Source organism: Puma concolor, chromosome B1 (genome assembly GCF_028749965.1).
Source record: "Puma concolor isolate L17-30 chromosome B1, mPumCon1.1.hap2, whole genome shotgun sequence".
Lineage (NCBI taxonomy): Eukaryota > Metazoa > Chordata > Mammalia > Carnivora > Felidae > Puma > Puma concolor.
Genome location: NC_141670.1, coordinates 96,572,360 through 96,593,178, shown reverse-complemented (window position 1 = coordinate 96,593,178; position 20,819 = coordinate 96,572,360). Strand labels below are relative to the sequence as shown.

At 37.7% G+C, this 20,819-nt stretch overlaps 1 protein-coding gene across 3 annotated transcripts in view; it reads left to right on the top strand.

Annotated features, from left to right (window-relative positions):
- The window catches only part of CB1H4orf33 (chromosome B1 C4orf33 homolog), a 131,300-nt gene extending 111,350 nt beyond the window's left edge, over positions 1-19,950 (top strand). For all 3 annotated transcript variants that reach the window (XM_025922059.2, XM_025922058.2, XM_086704245.1), the window contains 2 exons: positions 17,854-17,921; positions 19,678-19,950. In XM_025922059.2, coding sequence (XP_025777844.1) covers positions 17,854-17,921; positions 19,678-19,710 — 101 coding nt within the window. In that variant the 3' untranslated portion in view covers positions 19,711-19,950. The remainder of the gene's footprint in view (positions 1-17,853; positions 17,922-19,677) is intronic.
- Positions 19,951-20,819: the final 869 nt, after the last annotated feature.

Sequence of the window (20,819 nt, the reverse complement as noted above, 5' to 3'; positions counted from 1 at the left end):
GCTATTCGGGGTCTCTTCTGGTTCCATACAAATCTTAGGATTGTTTGTTCTAGCTTTGTGAAGAATGCTGGTGTTACTTTGATAGGGATCGCATTGAATGTGTAGATTGCTTTGGGTATTATCGACATTTAAACAGTATTTGTTCTCCCTATCCAGGAATATGGAATCTTTTCCATTGTTTTGTGTCTTCTTCAATTTCGTTCTTTCTTTCTATACTTCTCAGTGTGTAGATCTTTTACATCTTTGGTTAGGTTTATTCCCAGGTATTTTATGGTTTTTTAGCAACTGTAAATGGGTTCGATCCCTTGATTTCTCTTTCTGTTGCTTCTTTGTTGGTGTATAGGAATGCAACTGATTTCTGTGCATTGATTTTATATCCTGCAACTTTGCTGAATTCATGAATCAGTTCTAGCAGTTTTTTGGTGGAATCTTTTGGGTTTTCCATATAGAGTATCATGTCATCTGTTAAGAGTGAAAGTTTAACCTCCTCCTGGCTGAATTGGATGCCTTTTATTTCTTTGTGTTGTCTGATTGCAGAGGCTAAGATTTCCAATACTATGTTGAATAACAGTGGCGAGAGTGGATATACCTGTCTCGTTCCTGACCTTAGGGGGAAAGCTCTCAGTTTTTCCCCATTGAGGATGATATTAACATTGAGTCTTTCATATATGGCTTTTATGATGTTGAGTTATGATCCTTTTATCCCTACTTTCTTGAGGGTTTTAATCAAGAAGGATGCTGTATTTGAGACAGAGAATCTTAAGCAGGCTTGACACTTAGCACAGAGTTGAACACAAGGCTCAGTCCCATGACCCTGGGATCATGACCTGAGCTGAAATCAAGAGCTGGACACTCAACCGACTGAGCCACCCAGGTGCCCCACCATTTTATAATTTGGTCCTACGTATATACACAGTAATTCTTTAAAAATTTTTTTCTCAATGTTTATTTATTTTTGAGAGAAAGAGACAGAGAGCAAACAAGGAAGGAACAGAGAGAGAGAGAGAGAGAGAGAGAGAGAGAGAGAGTTGGAAGCAGGCTCCAGGCTCTGAGCTGTCAGCACAGAGCCTGAAGCAGGGCTTGAACACACTAACTGTGAGATCATGACCTGAGCCCAGGTCTGATGCTTAACCAACTGAGCCACCCAGGTGCCCCTATATGCAGTAATTCTTATGGGGAAAAAGGTTTGGAAAGCAATGGATTTAATAGTGAAAATATTAAGTGGAGGTTTTAGAGAGTGACAATTCTGATTATCATGGACTCTTTCATGTGTGGAAGAAGCTAATGTTTAAAAACATTGGAAGGGACACCTACAGAATAAGTAAATATTGGTTTATATATAGACCCATGTATGAATAAATATATTGTAAATGTATTTGTAAATATATACATAAGATTACATCATGTTTTTCATTGTCTAGTGTTATAGTAATCCATTTTACCACATTAATGTGGAAGAGAATAAATTAAAATTACTTTAGCCACGGACAATATTTTTACCCTAGGTTTCCTCTATTCAGGAAATTTTGAAATATTTTAGTGTTACTTCTTAACAAAGATAAAAGCAATAAAAATTAAAGGTTGAAAGCCATCACATTTCATTTAACAGTAAACTTGTGATTAACTGATAATCACATTCTCAAAGATGGTAGAATAAATTATCTTTCTACTCCTTTCACCTCTATTCCTTTGTAAAAGAAATCATTTCTGGACTGTCAACAAGCATGAGAAATTTCTAGCTAAAGACCTTTCTTTCTTGAAGACTCTGAAAAGAAGGAATTAGAGTGAAAAGTGCCATAACTACAATAGTAAGTGCATTCTACTAAGAATAAATAAAAATTGCAAAGCCTGACAGTGAAGAATACAGAGAGGAATTCAAGTGACTATACCTCAAATAAAGGATTATCCTTGTTTGTGAGGAATCTATTCCAGGACAAAATCGATCTAGGAACCTTTGCATACAAAATCAGCCAGACAGTTTTTTGAGCTATAGGGAAACTGCAGCTGAGACCAGTAATCATAACTGGACAGTGATCAGCCAACAGGTCTTCAGGTCTAAGCGATGGACATGCCATGCCTTTTTCTCTAATTGTTAGGCCCCAAATCTATTTATTCAGAGAGCAGCTATCCTAAACGACACTCACACTGCCATTAAAATACATTTGGTACTGTGTTTTTTACACTTCTGTTAACTTTACCATTTGATTTTCCATTTCATGGAAGGGGAAAAATCAAAATTGAGAACTGTGGGTATATTGAGTGTTAGGTGGATGCCAACTGGATTAAAATCCCAGTAGTGGAGGTAACAGAACGAAGGTGATGGATTTAATACTGTTGTCTATTTAAGTGTCAAATAGAGTAAAGTGTTTTGCTGAATTCTTGAAATGGTTTGGCTCTGTCATACTGTAGTATCTAGCATAATCAACACTGAAAATTGGAGCACAGCTTTGTTTTCATAGGTAGAAAAAGGTATGTGTACTTGAGTATCAAGCAAATTGCTACTGAAAGTGGTTTGTTAAAAAATGGGGATAAACTACAGGAAGATGGCGGCGTAGGAGGACGCTGGGCTCACCGCGCGTCCTGCTGATCACTTAGATTCCACCTACACCTGCCTAAATAACCCAGGAAACCGCCAGAGGATTAGCAGAACGGAGTCGCCGGAGCCAAGCGCAGACGAGAGGCCCACGGAAGAGGGTAGGAAGGGCGGCGAGGCGGTGCGCGCTCCACGGACTGGCGGGAGGGAGCCGGGGCGGAGGGGCGGCTCGCCGGCCAAGCAGAGCCCCCGAGTCTGGCTTGCAAAAAGCGGAGGGGCCTGACGGACTGTGTTCCGACAGCAAGCGCGACTTAGCGGCTGGGAGGTCATATGTTAACAGCTCTGCTCAGAAAGCGGGAAGGCTGGAGGACAAAGGGAAGGAGAGCTGCTGAGCCCCCGGACGACAGAGCTCAGTTTGGTGAGGAACAAAGGCGCTCGCCAGCGCCATCTTCCCCGCCCATCCCCCAGCCAAAATCCCAAAGAGAACCAGTTCCTGCCAGGGAACTTGCTCGCTCCGCGCAAACACCCAACTCTGCGCTTCTGCGGAGCCAAACCTCCGGCAGCGGATCTGACTCCCTCCTGCTGCCACAGGGCCCCTCCTGAAGTGGATCACCTAAGGAGAAGCAAGCTAAGCCTGCCCCTCCTGCCCCTGTGCACCTTGCCTACCCACCCCAGCTAAGACGCCAGATCCCCAGCATCACAAGCCTGGCAGTGTGCAAGTAGCCCAGACAGACCACCCCACCCCACAGTGAATCCCGCCCCTAGGAGAGGGGAAGAGAAGGCACACACCAGTCTGACTGTGGCCCCAGCGGTGGGCTGGGAGCAGACATCAGGTCTGACTGCGGCTCCGCCCACCAACTCCAGTTATACACCATAGCACAGGGGAAGTGCCCTGCAGGTCCTCACCACGCCAGGGACTATCCAAAATGACCAAGCGGAAGAATTCCCCTCAGAAGAATCTCCAGGAAATAACAACAGCTAATGAGCTGATCAAAAAGGATTTAAATAATATAACAGAAAGTGAATTTAGAATAATAGTCATAAAATTAATCGCTGGGCTTGAAAACAGTATAGCTGACAGCAGAGAATCTCTTGCTACAGAGATCAAGGGACTAAGGAACAGTCACGAGGAGCTGAAAAACGCTTTAAACGAAATGCATAACAAAATGGAAACCACCACGGCTCGGATTGAAGAGGCAGAGGAGAGAATAGGTGAACTAGAAGATAAAGTTATGGAAAAAGAGGAAGCTGAGAAAAAGAGGGATAAAAAAATCCAGGAATATGAGGGGAAAATTAGAGAACTAAGTGATACACTAAAAAGAAATAATATACACATCTTGGTATCCCAGAGGAGGAAGAGAGAGGGAAAGGTGCTGAAGGGGTACTTGAAGAAATAATAGCTGAGAACTTCCCTGAACTAGGGAAGGAAAAAGGCATTGAAATCCAAGAGGCACAGAGAACTCCCTTCAGACGTAACTTGAATCGATCTTCTGCACGACATATCATAGTGAAACTGGCAAAATACAAGGATAAAGAGAAAATTCTGAAAGCAGCAAGGGGTAAACGTGCCCTCACATATAAAGGGAGACCTATAAGACTCGTGACTGATCTGTCTTTTGAAACTTGGCAGGCCAGAAAGAATTGGCACGAGATTTTCAGTGTGCTAGACAGAAAAAATATGCAGCCGAGAATCCTTTATCCAGCAAGTCTGCCATTTAGAATCGAAGGAGAGATAAAGGTCTTCCCAAACAAACAAAAACTGAAGGAATTTGTCACCACTAAACCAGCCCTACAAGAGATCCTAAGGGGGACCCTGTGAGACAAAGTACCAGAGACATCACTACAAGCATAAAACATACAGACATCACAATGACTCTAAACCCATATCTCTCTATAATAACACTGAATGTAAATGGATTAAATGCGCCAACCAAAAGACATAGGGTATCAGAATGGATAAAAAAACAAGACCCATCTATTTGCTGTCTACAAGAGACTCATTTTAGACCTGAGGACACCTTTAGATTGAGAGTGAGGGGATGGAGAACTATTTATCATGCTACTGGAAGCCAAAAGAAAGCTGGAGTAGCCATACTTCTATCAGACAAACTAGACTTTAAATTAAAGGCTGTAACAAGAGATGAAGAAGGACATTATATAATAGTGACAGGGTCTATCCATCAGGAAGAGCTAACAATTATAAATGTCTATGCGCCGAATACCGGAGCGCCCAAATATATAAAACAATTACTCATAAACACAAGCAACCTTATTGATAAGAATGTGGTAATTGCAGGGGACTTTAACACCCCACTTACAGAAATGGATAGATCATCTAGACACACGATCAATAAAGAAACAAGGGCCCTGAATGAGACATTGGATCAGATGGACTTGACAGATATATTTAGAACTCTGCATCCCAAAGCAACAGAATATACTTTCTTCTCGAGTGCACATGGAACATTCTCCAAGATAGATCATATACTGGGTCACAAAACAGCCCTTCATAAGTTTACAAGAATTGAAATCATACCATGCATACTTTCAGACCACAACGCTATGAAGCTTGAAATCAACCACAGAAAAAGTCTGGAAAACCTCCAAAAGCATGGAGGTTAAAGAACACCCTACTCAGGAATGAGTGGGTCAACCAGGCAATTAGAGAAGAAATTAAAAAATATATGGAAACAAATGAAAATGAAAATACAACAATCCAAACGCTTTGGGACGCAGCAAAGGCAGTCCTGAGAGGAAAATACATTGCAATCCAGGCCTATCTCCAGAAACAAGAAAAATCCCAAATACAAAATCTAACAGCACACCTAAAGGAACTAGAAGCAGAACAGCAAAGGCAGCCTAAACCCAGCAGAAGAAGAGAAATAATAAAGATCAGAGCAGAAATAAACAATATAGAATCTAAAAAAACCGTAGAGCAGATCAATGAAACCAAGAGTTGGTTTTTTGAAAAAATAAACAAAATTGACAAACCTCTAGCCAGGCTTCTCAAAAAGAAAAGGGAGATGACCCAAATAGATAAAATCATGAATGAAAATGGAATGATTACAACCAATCCCTCAGAGATACAAACAATTATCAGGGAATACTATGAAAAATTATATGCCAACAAATTGGACAACCTGGAAGAAATGGAAAAATTCCTGAACACCCACACTCTTCCAAAACTCAATCAGGAGGAAATAGAAAGCTTGAAGAAACCCATAACCAGCGAAGAAATTGAATCGGTTATCAAAAATCTCCCAACAAATAAGAGTCCAGGACCAGATGGCTTCCCAGGGGAGTTCTACCAGACGTTTAAAGCAGAGATAATACCTATCCTTCTCAAGCTATTCCAAGAAATAGAAAGGGAAGGAAAACTTCCAGACTCATTCTATGAAGCCAGTATTACTTTGATTCCTAAACCAGACAGAGACCCAGGAAAAAAAGAGAACTACAGGCCAATATCCCTGATGAATATGGATGCAAAAATTCTCAATAAGATACTAGCAAATCGAATTCAACGGCATATAAAAAGAATTATTCACCATGATCAAGTGGGATTCATTCCTGGGATGCAGGGCTGGTTCAACATTCGCAAATCAATCAACGTGATACATCACATTAACAAAAAAAAAAGAGAAGAACCATATGATCCTGTAAATCGATGTAGAAAAGGCCTTTGACAAAATCCAGCACCCTTTCTTAATAAAAACTCTTGAGAAAGTCGGGATAGAAGGAACATACTTAAAGATCATAAAAGCCATTTATGAAAAGCCCACAGCTAACATCATCCTCAACGGGGAAAAACTGAGAGCTTTTTCCCTGAGATCAGGAACACGACAGGGATGCCCACTCTCACCGCTGTTGTTTAACATAGTGCTGGAAGTTCTAGCATCAGCAATCAGACAACAAAAGGAAATCAAAGGCAGCAAAATTGGCAAAGATGAAGTCAAGCTTTCGCTCTTTGCAGATGACATGATATTATACATGGAAAATCCGATAGACTCCACCAAAAGTCTGCTAGAACTGATACATGAATTCAGCAAAGTTGCAGGATACAAAATCAATGTACAGAAATCAGTTGCATTCTTATACACTAACAATGAAGCAACAGAAAGACAAATAAAGAAACTGATCCCATTCACAATTGCACCAAGAAGCATAAAATACCTAGGAATCAATCTAACCAAAGATGTAAAGGATCTGTATGCTGAAAACTATAGAAAGCTTATGAAGGTAATTGAAGAACATTTAAAGAAATGGAAAGACATTCCCTGCTCATGGATTGGAAGAATAAATATTGTCAAAATGTCAATACTACCCAAAGCTATCTACACATTCAATGCAATCCCAATCAAAATTGCACCAGCATTCTTCTCGAAACTAGAACAAGCAATCCTAAAATTCATATGGAACCACAAAAGGCCCCGAATAGCCAAAGTAATTTTGAAGAAGAAGACCAAAGCAGGAGGCATCACAATCCCAGACTTTAGCCTCTACTACAAAGCTGTCATCATCAAGACAGCATGGTATTGGCACAAAAACAGACACATAGACCAATGGAATAGAATAGAAACCCCAGAACTAGACCCACAAACGTATGGCCAACTCATCTTTGACAAAGCAGGAAAGAACATCCAATGGAAAAAAGACAGTCTCTTTAACAAATGGTGCTGGGAGAACTGGACAGCAACATGCAGAAGGTTGAAACTAGACCACTTTCTCACACCATTCACAAAAATAAACTCAAAATGGATAAAGGACCTGAATGTGAGACAGGAAACCATCAAAACCTTAGAGGAGAAAGCAGGAAAAGACCTCTCTGACCTCAGCCGTAGCAATCTCTTACTCGACACATCCCCAAAGGCAAGGGAATTAAAAGCAAAAGTGAATTCCTGGGACCTTATGAAGATCAAAAGCTTCTGCACAGCAAAGGAAACAACCAACAAAACTAAAAGGCAACCAACGGAATGGGAAAAGATATTTGCAAATGACATATCGGACAAAGGGCTAGTATCCAAAATCTATAAAGAGCTCACCAAACTCCACACCCGAAAAGCAAATAACCCAGTGAAGAAATGGGCAGAAAACATGAATAGACACTTCTCTAAAGAAGACATCCGGATGGCCAACAGGCACATGAAAAGATGTTCAGCGTCGCTCCTTATCAGGGAAATACAAATCAAAACCACACTCAGATATCACCTCACGCCAGTCAGAGTGGCCAAAATGAACAAATCAGGAGACTATAGATGCTGGAGAGGATGTGGAGAAACGGGAACCCTCTTGCACTGTTGGTGGGAATGCAAATTGGTGCAGCCACTCTGGAAAGCAGTGTGGAGGTTCCTCAGAAAATTAAAAATAGACCTACCCTATGACCCAGCAATAGCACTGCTAGGAATTTATCCAAGGGACACAGGAGTACTGATGCCTAGGGGCACTTGTACCCCAATGTTCATAGCAGCACTCTCAACAATAGCCAAATTATGGAAAGAGCCTAAATGTCCATCAACTGATGAATGGATAAAGAAATTGTGGTTTATATACACAATGGAGTACTACGTGGCAATGAGAAAAAATGAAATATGGCCTTTTGTAGCAACGTGGATGGAACTGGAGAGTGTGATGCTAAGTGAAATAAGCCATACAGAGAAAGACAGATACCATATGGTTTCACTCTTATGTGGATCCTGAGAAACTTAAGAGAAACCCATGGGGGAGGGGAACAAAAAAAAAAAAAAAAAAAAAAAAAAAAAAAGAGGTTAGAGTGGGAGAGAGCCAAAGCATAAGAGACTGTTGAGAACTGAGAACAAACTAAGGGTTGATGGGGGGTGGGAGGGAGGAGAGGGTGGGTGATGGGTACTGAGGAGGGCACCTTTTGGGATGAGCACTGGGTGTTGTATGGAAACCAATTTGACAATAAATTTCATATATAAATAAAAAAAAATATATAAAAAAATAAAAAAAAATGGGTTTGATTAATGAAACAAAATTAGTTTTTTAGGTATATTTATTAGGCAGAAATGAATTCATTCATTTATTCTTTCATTTGTTAATCAAAGTTTCACTGAGTACCTTTTATGGGCCTGGCTCTGTGTTAGGGCCAGAGGATACAGAGTCAAATAATATGTCACCTCTCCTCTCCTGAAGCTTTCACTCCAATGTCATTTATTACTTTTTTAAATGTTTTGTTAATTTAGTTAACATTGGATTTCTTACAAGTTTTATATGATTTTTTTTAGTATGTGTTTTCTTTATATCTATTTTAAGTATCTCTTATTTGGAAAAAAAACAAAGGAGAAGCAAAATTTTAAAAAAATGAACAACACCAAAATATAAACTGTACTGGGAGTCTACAAAATAAGGAAATCTCCTTTTCTCTGAAAGGAAGGAAAAAATCTTTTTATCTGAAGGAGTATGTTTTCTCCTAGGATGGTTCTTTGGGTTAGAAGTTCATTGAAATATTTGTGCCATCTATAAAATCTGCCATAATGTTGACAAACAAATACATTTCACGTTTTTAGCATTAGGCATATAGTAGGTATATAATTCTATAGGACATTATCATGCAGGTTTAAATAAGAAGAATTTGATCTCTAAATGATAGCCATTACAATCCTTCCTTGTAAACATTGTTGTTTGAAGAATGAAAATGGGCTATTAAAATAGATTGAAGTCATCAATGTCAACTTCAACTTTTCTGGCTCGGATGTATCTGTATTCAATATTATAAGTTCTATTCTGATTAAACACTCTTGGCATTATTTATGGGACTTGATAAATATGAGGTTTATAGACTGATTCATTTACTCAATAAATATTTGTGGGCACTTACCGTGTATATATATGGTATTGTTCTTGTGGCTGGAGTTAAATACATGAATAGCACAGTCAAACCTTCTTTCAAGGAACTCACATTCCAGGGAAAATCTAGACTAGCAAAAAATACAGGTGGGCAAAATCCTAATGATTCTGTCCCAGAAAATGAACTAACCATCTGTCTTCAGGAAATGAAGCATTCAGTATGGGAGTCAATAACTCATACATTTACTCATTTAACTGATCCTTGACATGTAGCTACTAATGTGCAAGGCACTACTGTAGACACTGGATCTTCCCTTAATATTCAGATTCAGGAATCTTGAATGGAGACTAGGGATTTTGTTTTGTTTTGTTTTAGTTTTTATTTAAACAATTTTTTTAATGTTCATTCATATTTTGAGAGACAGAGCATGAGTGGGCGGCGGGCGGAGAGAGAGGGAGACAGAATCCAAAGAAGGCTCCAGGCTCTGAAAGAGCCCAATGTGGGGCTTGAACTCACAGACTGCGAGATCATGACCTGAGCTGAAATCGGATGCTTAACCGACTGAGCCACCCAGGGGCCCCTAGTTTTTATTTTAATCACCTGGTGCTCCTCATGACAGTGCACTCCTTAGTTCCCCACCCACCTTCCCTCTGGTAACCATCAGTTTGTTCTCTGTAGTTAAGAATTTGTTTCTTGGTTTGTTTCTTTTTCCTTTTTCCATTTGGCTTATTGTTTTGTTTCTTAAATTCCACATACGAGTGAAATCATATGGTATTTATCTTTCTCTGACTGACTTATTTCACTTAGCATTATATTCTGCAGCTCCATCCATGTCACTGCAAATTGGAATATTTCATTTTTTATGGCAAAGTAATATTCCATATTTTGTGTGTGTGTGTGTGTGTGTGTGTGTGTGTGTGTGTGTGTGTGTACCACTTCTTTATCCATTCATTTGGTCAATGGACATTTGGGCTCTTTCCATAATTTGGCTATTGTAAATTATGCTGTAATAAACATAGGGGTGCATGTATCCCTTTGAGTTAGTGTTTTTATATTCTTTAGGTGAGTACCCAGTAATGTGATTCCTGGATTACAGGGTAGCTCTATTTTTAAATATTTGAGGAACTTCCATACTGTTTTTCAGAGTGGCTGCATCAGTTTGCATTCCCATCAACAGTGTGAGAGGATTCCTTTTCTCCACATTCTTGCCAATATCTATTATTTCTTGTGTTGATTTTAGCCATTCTGACAGGTGTGAGGTGATATCTCATTGTAGTTTTTTTAAAGGTTATTCATTTATTTTTGAGAAGGGGGAGGGGCAAAGAGAGAATCCCAAGCAAGCTTCACACTTAGTGCAGAGCCTGATGCAGGGCTTGAATTCATGACCTGTGAGGTCATGACCTGAGCCGAAATCAAGAGTCAGACACTTAACCAGTGGAGCCACCTAGGTACCCCTCATTGTAGTTTTGATTTACATTTCCAAAGATTTATTTTTTAAAGTATATTTATTTTGAGAGAAAGAAAGAGAGCATGCATGTAAGCAGGGGAGGGGCAGAGAGGAGAGAGAGAATCCTAAGCATGCTCCATGCTATCAGCAAGATTGCTTTGGCTATTTGGGGTCTCTTGTGGTTCCATACAAATTTTAAGATTTTTGTTCTCGTTCTGTGAAAATGTTCCATATGCACTTGAAAATAACGTGTATTATGCTCTTCTAGGATGGAATGCATATGCTGCTGTTTTAAGATGGAATGTTCTAAATATATTTGTTAAATCCATCTGGGCCAGTGTGTCTTTCAAAGCCATTGTTTCCTTGTTGATTTTCTGTTTAGATGATATGTCCATTGATGTAAATGGGATGTTAATTAGTCCCCTACTATTATTCTATCATTGATTAGTTCCTTTATATTTGTTATTAACTGTTCTGTGTATTTGGGTGCTCTCATGTTAGGTCTATAATATGTTACATGTTTGTGTATAATAATATTACAATTGTATCTTTTTGTTGTATTGTCCCCTTTATTATTAAAAATAGTGTCCTTGTTTGTCTCTTATTACAGTCTGTTTTTTTTAATGTTTATTCATTTTTGAGAGAGAGAGAGAGAGAGAGAGAGAGAGAGAGAGAGAGCAAGTTGGGGAGGAGCAGAGAGAGAGGAAGACACAGAATCTGAAGCAGACTCCAGGCTCTGAGCTGTCAGCACAGAGCCTGATGTGGGGCTCAGAAACCATGAGATCATGACCTGAGCCAAAGTCAGACACTTAACCAACTGAGCCACCCAGGTGCTCCACAGTCTTTGAATTAATGTCTGTTTTGTCTTATATAAGTATTGTTCTGGCTTTCTTTTGACACTAATTTGCACGATAGAAGTTCCTTTATCCCCTCGCTTTCAATCTACAGATGTCTTTAGTTCTAAAATGAGTCTCTGATAGGCAACATATACATGAGTTTTGTTTTGCCTTTTTTTTTTTCATCCTGTCACCTTATGTCTTTTGATTGGAGCATTTAGTCCACTTATATTTAATGTTATTATTGATAGCTATGTATTTATTGCCATTTTATTATTTGTTTTGTGGTTTCTGAAGGTTTTCTCTGATCTTTCTTCTCTTTCACTTTCATTGCTTTCTGGTTTTCTTTAGTGATAAATTTGGATTTTTTTCTCTTTATTCTTTGTATATTTATTAGTGGTTTTTAATATATGGTTACCATTAGGTTTGTATACAACATCTTTTGCATATTGCAGTCTATATAAAGTCGTTTAAGTTTGAACCCATTCTTTACTCCTCTCCTCCTCATGTTTTATGTATATGGTGTCATATTTTGCATCATTTCATTTTGTGAGTTCCTTGACTGACTTTTTACAGAAATATTCATTTTTACTGCTTGTGTGTTTCCTACCTTCATTCTGTCACTTTTGGTCTTTCCTTTCCACTCAAAGAATCCCCTTTAAAATTTCTTGCAGGGCTGGTTTAGTGTTCATGAACTCCTTTAGTTTTTGTTTTTCTGGGAAACTATCTCCCCTTATATTCTGAATGATAGCTTTGCTGGATAGAGTATCCTTGGCTGCAGGTTTTTCCAATTCAGCATTTTGTATATATCATGCCACTACTTTCTGGCTTGGAAAGTTTCTGCTGAGAAATCCACTGATAGCCTTATGGAGTTCTTTTGTACATAAATCTCTTCTTTGGTCTTGCTTCTTTTAATATTTTTTCTTTATCACTATCTTTTGCTATTTTCATTATAATATGTCTTGATGTAGATCTACTTTTGTTGATTTTGTTGGGGGTTCTCTGTGCTTCTTGGATGTGGATATCTGTTTCCTTCTCCAGATTAGTGAATGGTTAGCTATTACTTCTTCAAATAAGTTCTCTGCCCCCCTTTTCTCTCCTTTTTCTGAGACTCCTATAATATGAATGTTTTACATTTGATAGAGTCACTGAGTTCTCTAAATCTATTCTCATTTTGCATAATTTTTTTTCTCTCTTTTGTTCAGCTTGATTACTTTCCATTACTTTGCTTCTGTGTCATTAATTTGTTCCTCTTCTTCTTCCAGCCTGCTGTTCATTCCATCAAGTGTGTTTCTCAGTTTGTCATCAAACACTTTATCTCTCTGCTATGTTATTTCTTGTCTTTGTGCTAATGGTCTCACTAATGTCCTCCACTCTTCTCAAGTCCAGTGAGTATCCTTATCATTATTGCTTTAAATTCTCCATCAGGCATGTTATTTATATCTGTATTGCTCAGAAATCCACGTGTAGCTTTGTCCCATTCTTTAATTTGGGACAAATTCTTCTGTATTCTCATTTTGTCTAAGTCTTTCTAACTGTTTCTCTGTGTTAGGAAAGTCACCTACCTCTCCTGTTCTTGAGTGTAATGGCTTTGTGAATAAGAGGTCCTGTAATGCCTTGTATTGTAGTGTCCCCTATTCCTCAGGGCCTGACACTTCTGGGAGTGTCTCCAATGTGTGCTGTGTGTGCTTTGCTTTTGTGTCCTGGCTGCTTTATCCTTTTGACCAGTCATATGCAGAGGCTCTCTTTGCCTGTTTTGGGCAGTGTTTAATATCTTGCCTGAGTGTGGCATTCTGGTCTGCTTCTGAAATGAGACCTGTCACTACTGCCACTGGAACTGAGTCCTCACAAAACTCATGGGTCAGGAGATGCAATGTTCATAGGGTTTGAGCCAGCCTTCTGGAGAAGGGGGTCCACCATGCTGAGACTGAGGCAAGTGTGACTGTGAAGGGCAGTTATACTGGAGCACAGAGGGGCAGGGCTTGGTATAAGCAATTTAGGTAGTGAGTGTCGGCCCTCTGCTGGTTCCCACAGGTGGCCCTGCTTATATTGAGGGGCAGGGGAGATAAATTGTGCCTTGTAGTTCCTTTGTTCCCCGAGGGGTTTCTCTGTGCAAACTGCTTCTCTGGGACATGCTCTGAGATGAGCAACTAACCTCCCCACTCTGTACCCCAGACTGTCTTCAGATAGCTGTTTACAAGTTGTATATCCATGGGCTGTGTGCCCTGCCTTCTCTCCAAGAGCATCTCCAATGTCCCCTGGGTTCTCCCAGAGCCAAGCATGCTGACATTTAAAACTCCAGGCTTTAAGTCTTACTGGTTGCAAGAACTCATGAAATTTGGGCCCCTCACTTTCCAAGTCAATTGCTATGGGATTCATTTTCTCCATGCACTCCCCTGTGTGCTAGTCTGTTTCTGGCTCTTCTCCATGGCCACAGCTCCCTCCCCTCTGCTGCAGCCTTGTCCATTTCTCTTCCAAGCTGTGTTTCTGCACTTCCTACCTTTTTCAATGTGGCCTCTTCTCTACCCTTTAGTTATGGAGTTTGTTCTGCCAGTCTTCAGATGGACTTTTGAGGTTATATGAAAGTTATCTAGTTGTATTTGTCAGACTAGGTAAGCCTATGGTCCTCCTAGTTTGCCACCATCTTCCCTCTATCACTAGGAATGTGTTTTTATAAGTAGCTTGGATAAGTTTACAATTAGAAAATATTTTGAGGGGCGCCTGTATGGCTCAGTTGATTAAGCACCTGACTCTTGATTTAGGCTCAGGTCATGATCTCATATTTTGTGGAATCAAGTCCTGTGTTGGGCTTTGCGCTGACAGTGCATAGCCTTCCTGGGATTCTCTCTCTCCCTCTGTCTCTGCCTTCCCTCCCCCCACCCCCAACTCTCAAATTAAAAAGAGAAAGAAAGAAAGAAAGAAAGAAAGAAAGAAAGAAAGAAAGAAAGAAAAAATTTGAAATGACCACTTTAATCAATTTCTTTTGAATGTAAAGTATCTTAGCTGGGTTTCTAACAAGAGGTATGTGGCTAAAAATTCACAGTGGGAAGCAAAAGCAAGAACACTATGATGATGCCTTCTATTATGTATGGTTGGTTGATAGAAGACTATTGTAATCTTAATCAGACAAACTGATGACCAGAATGGTTTTTCAGCAGAATACTGAAGAGCCTGACTTATTTTTTTGTTAGCATGAAAATCAAACCTACCTAAAAGGAAACTGTGCTGGAATGCCTTGGTTAGAGCTGAAGCTTTTTTCAAAAAAAGCAATTGTGGGGCGCCTGGGTGGCGCAGTCGGTTAAGCGTCCGACTTCAGCCAGGTCACGATCTCGCGGTCCGTGAGTTCGAGCCCCGCGTCGGGCTCTGGGCTGATGGCTCGGAGCCTGGAGTCTGTTTCCGATTCTGTGTCTCCCTCTCTATCTGCCCCTCCCCTGTTCATGCTCTGTCTCTCTCTGTCCCAAAAATAAATAAAAAAAAAAATAAAAAAAAAAAAAGCAATTGTACTTAAATAAGCACTTACTTGAAATTATAGAATTACTCACCATAACCTTGGAAGACTTTGGCCTGGAATATTTTGGGGGCCTGATTTTAATGTGGCTACTGGACCATTTTTAATATTTAATTGCAAAAAATTGTGCAATTTAGTAGGAGAAACTGGAGTAGGGTTTGAGAGGGTAGACAGCAGGCTGAAGATGCTACAGCTTTGGGAAACAAGGGAGCTCCCCCCTGTGATAATATGTAAATGACACATTGGTTGCCTCCTTTGGCTTCTATGTGGCTTCTTTTGCCTCACCACCCAGAGAAAAATATAAAGAATTTAGAGGAAGGGATGGGGTGAGGAGCACAGAAATAGCAATCTCAATCTGTGACTAGTACATTTACAATTTTTCTTGGGATTTTGCCTGCTGCCTAATATTACAGGAAGGTCACTTGACAGAGTCACTTTGAGAAGTAAGACGGATGATACTGTGAACAACTAAGAGTGTTAATCAACCACAGTTATAGGGTTGCCTATGAATAGGTACTTCAGTGATACTCATTTATTCATTCATTATTTCACCTGTTGCTCATTAGTCAGTCAACATATGTTAAATGTGCTAGACAATGGGGGCATGCTAGTGTACAAGGTAGACATCATCTTTGACCTCTTAAAATTATATTCTTCTAAGGCAGAAGGAAATAGAAGAAGATGGATGAAAAGGTTATTCAGCTGGATGATAATTTACTGCTATCATCTGCATTCTGAACATTAATCATTTTTTTTCTGCAATGCTTTTAGCAAATCAAAAATGGCATCCGGTTCCTCTCTTGGTAAATGAGAAAAGGAATCTAAGGTGCTTGCCTTAGGTGTTTGCTGATACTCAAGAACCTCTTCTATGAATATAGCTAGAATATAAGATCCATGAGGATATGAGATACATGAGGACAAGGACTCTATTTTGTTGACTACTTTTGCCCAGTTTGAAAAGTGTCTACCATGTGGCAACACTTGATAAATTCTTGTTGAATGACAGTGCAGAGCTTGATAAAGTTAAGAATTAAGGTAAGTTTCTTGTTACAGAAGCAAGTGAAATGAGGAGAGGAATAATGGTGTTAACATTTAGATCCTAACTTGTTAGAGCTTGATAGTGTCAGATCTTTATAAAAATATTTTTTATAAAAACTATTTTTGGAAAAATAACATCATAAACAATGAATGCTTGGCTCTTATGATACACTTATCATCTTAAAACAAATAAATTATAGCCCCCCCATGATGAAGAACTTTTATGAATTCCTATTTTGAAGGAGGTCAAGCAAGTTACACAAGTTTCTTCTGGCAGCAGGATAGTTTACAGGATTCAAATTATCTGATAATAGATTCTTTACTTAAAAAGTTCTATTAAAAAATTCTAAAAGGGAGACAACTTTTAGAAGTTTTATAGAGTTACACCAGAGTGAGCTCTGAGCTTCCCTGGATAAAATTCCTTACATACTTTCCTCTCTAGATGCAGAATAGATGGCTAGGGGAAATGACTATATTCAATGGATTTTGTTTATCAGAGACCATAGATTGTAGTTTATGGGTCTTTTCATCGAAGTTGTCAATGTTCTGTGTATAACATTGTTACAGCAGTTTCCTGAACGGTTCTTTACAATTAAGTTGTCTTGATCTCTGAGGGACTGCAGTTGGAAGAGCAGAGAAGGTAATTTGGCTTTCGATCACCACAGTTTTCCAAATGGGTAATTCTTAGAATGGGATTGTCAATGATTCTGGTTGACTTCAGTTAATATTAGACTCTTCATTAGGGTTGACAGGATCTGCTTTGGGAACAGGGTAAGAAAGTCTATGGGGAGACAATCTGAATAAAAAAGGAATCCAATATTCTCTGTTTGGCATATGGATGGTTTCCAAAACGTATCCCTTTTATGCCTTATCCCTGTTAAAAGATTATAGTTAATAAGCACTAATAAGAAGATAAGCAGTTTAAAAGGGTAGAAATTGATATCAGCAAAAAATTTACCAAAATATACCAAAATGATAAAATAGTAAAATAATTGTTGTTGATTGAGTGAAAAAGACCAATATAATAAATATGATCAGCTTCGAAATCATGAGAAAGAATAAAATGATTAGCCCAAGCAGGTAGGGGCAAGTTTCCTGGGGCTAAGGTGGCTGCTTAACAGGTCTCTAGAGTCTAGGTTTGCCTGTCAGGGATCAGCATAGACATTACCAACTATAATAAAGTTTGGGCTAATGAGCAAACAGCGGCTTTAGTTGCTTTCCTTAGAGCTTTAAGCCTTAAGAACCAATGCTTAGCTCAGCAGTGTCAATATGCCTTTTAAAAAGTAGCCATTTGCACAAGTTGAATCTGACATTTTATGTGTTTTATAGCAGACCATAAATACTTTTAACTTTATAAATAATAAAACTATGAATGGGATAAATACTCAATAGCATTATTAATGGGTTTTCAACCTAGGGACCATGAGTGACAACTTGCCTATAAAGCAGTTATATATAGTTTTTGTTTAGTTTAAACTGTGGTTCTATTTGTTTACACATTAAATTTGCCAACCTCAAAATTATAACATTTTTATTATTTCCTCTTAATTTATGAAAAAAAATGCTGAGCTTACATTTAAGTCAACATTACCTGGAATCAGTAGAATGGGAATTGCATTTCTTCATTCCTCTTTGGGAATATTTGCCACCTGGCACTGATATAATGAATTCATATACAATTCATAGACTGGGGATTGGACGAACTTATGAAGCCCGTTATTCAATACTCTATGAAGAAACTGAGGTCTGACAAGGTGAGTAGGCAACAATAATTTGATTACATGTTTCCTTTTGTCTTTTAGCTATAATGGGTTGTGAGAGGGAGATAAGAACTTTAACAACAACTCCTTGAGTTTTTTTAATATCCAAGAAAGATCTTCATCGTATTTCTGATAATGAGAATAAGAGGCTCTATTCATAAATAAGTGAGATTTTAACCAAATGTATTCTAAAATATTTTCTGTTTATACTGTGTGAGCTAAAAGGCAGTGAAAAATATGTAAATTATTTAAACTTTCTAAAATGTAGAATAAAATCTACCATATAACCTTTCTTGTATATTTACATTATTTTCTCAACTTTCCATAACTCCAAAAATCCAAATATGGTTTATATTTTACAAGTATTTCTTATGTTACATTTTATGAATATTTGAATTTTTTGGTTTGATACCTGCTCATTTCAGATACTGTACATTTTTTTGGAAGGTACTTTAAGCACTCAAAATTTTTTTCACTGCCTAAAATTTAAAAAAATTGTACATATAAAATTATAAACATGTAAGTATATATACATTATATATACATATTATTTTTGTATTCTTTATATATAGCACAGTTGAATTATTTTCAGTATATTTGTTTGAATTACTTTTTATATATTTTATATAAATATTTTAATAAATATATAAATACTATATAAATATTATATATAATAAATTTTATTATTGTATAATATTATATATTATTTAATATTAATAATTATATATGTTATTTAATATTATATATAATAAATATATAAATAATATATAAATACTATATATAATATATAAATATTATATGTATATATTTTAAAAGCTGTATTATTTGGATCAACTTCCATCTAATCGGAAATGAATGTATACATTAGTCAATTTGGATCAATTTCCTTTGGGCTGTGCTAGGCGCTATACAGGACTTCATGATTTCTGTTTGCTTTTAAGAATAGTAGTAGTAACATTGCTGCTGGTAGTAGAAGCTTGTGTGCTTTGATAATCTATAGATAAAACTAATAAGACTTTTGTATGAATGAAAGTAATTAATATACAGTACTCTGTATGAATTGAGTCTGTGTATTTTGTAATAATCACAGACTCATAGAAATTATCAATAGGACATGACAGATTATCTTTATTTTTACATGGTGAACCTTAGATTTGGACCATCTTGACATGTTTTAAATGTGAATTCAACAACCTGCTCATACAAACTCTTAGATGTGATTTGAATTAAGAAAAACATGCCATGTATATATATATATGTATATGTAAAACATTAGCATAGAATGGTTTCTCACTCTTTTTTCAAACAGTTTATTTATTTATTTTGAGAGAGAGAGAAGAGACAGTGTGCACATGCTGGGGATGGGCAGAGATCCCAAACAGGCTCTGCACTGTTAGCATAGAGCCTGATAAGGGCCTTGATCTCACAAACCTGTGAGATTATGACCTGAACTGAAATTAAGAGTTGGACACTTAACAGACTGAGCCACCCAAGCACCCCTGGTTTCTCACTCTTCAATGAATATTTTAGCAAGGTCTGTATACTTGTGCACAAGAAAAATTGCATATGTATGTAAAAAAAGTATATAATACATAATGTTTATATAAATATAATTTAAAAATAACATCTTAATGCACAATTTCCAGACACATACATAATATGATTTTCTTTTAAAATTTCATTGGTTTTAATGAATAAATAGAAACACAGTTGTGTATTCAATACTTAAAAGTTGATTTTTTTATTTCAGTGTGACCTGAAGCCATTTCCTTGTGTATTTTAAACCTTTCAATTTGAAGTGGATTATGAGAGACAACTGGGAGCATCCAGACTCAAGAGCTGTGTGGAGGGATCTTTGCTGTGATCCCTCTGACAACACAGGTAATCACTCATAAAGAAAACCACCTCACAAATAGAACTCACCTTTTGTCCTCAGTTGGATAGCTGAAGTAAAAATCTTTGTCTGGTACCACTGTAAATGTTCCAACAATATGCCCAAAATAAATCATTTAATTGAACATGACTTTTACTCTTTATGTTTTACTATATGATTCTTTTTAATGAATGGCAAGAGAAAATAATTGGGGTGCTTATTCCCTATCAACTCAGGCTTCCTGGAAAGTTTTCTGTTCCCTGAAATAGATCTTTGGAAAATAAGAAAAAAGAATGCACTGTTTCTGTGAAAATGCCAGTGATACGTGGCATAGTGCTGAGACCTGATGTAGAAAAATGAGCTGCTGCAAATTTTGCCCTAGGGACATGTCAGCACTGTGCAAATGCATGGAGGTGAACATTATAACTTGTACTCAATATTACACTTTAACATATTATCTAAATCCTAAATATGGCAATTTTCTTGGTAGGGATGGTATGCAGGTTGTCTGTCAGAATAAATGCTCACTTAACCTGAAAGACCTTGCACAATACTGGTTTAGGGGACTGGAGTAAGTCCAATAGGTATTATATGATTATGTTATTGGGCACTTGTAGGATTCAGGAATATCATGTATGTTAAAGATATATCTAGACTTCTTTCTTCAGCTGCCAAAACTTTAACTGACTTTCTGAGGAGCCAGTTTATTTATGGTGGCAATAATAGTTGAGTTTTGAGGCTATTAATTTAAAGATAAAGTATTTCTTTTGACATCAGCCTTTGAATTGGGGAGGCCAGAAAGAAAAACAGGATAATAGCACTAAACAGTAGCCATGCATAATTATTGGGCAAAGATTCTTATAGTGCCCTAGAAAGAAATGCAATCTGATTCTGAAAAATTTGTTCTCGTCTGCCTCTCTGTAAACAGTTTAGATTATTTATAAATTGAATCCTTTTTTAGTTAAAACGTGTCCTAAATAACACAGTGTACTTCTAATCTTGTGGCAACATCATAATCG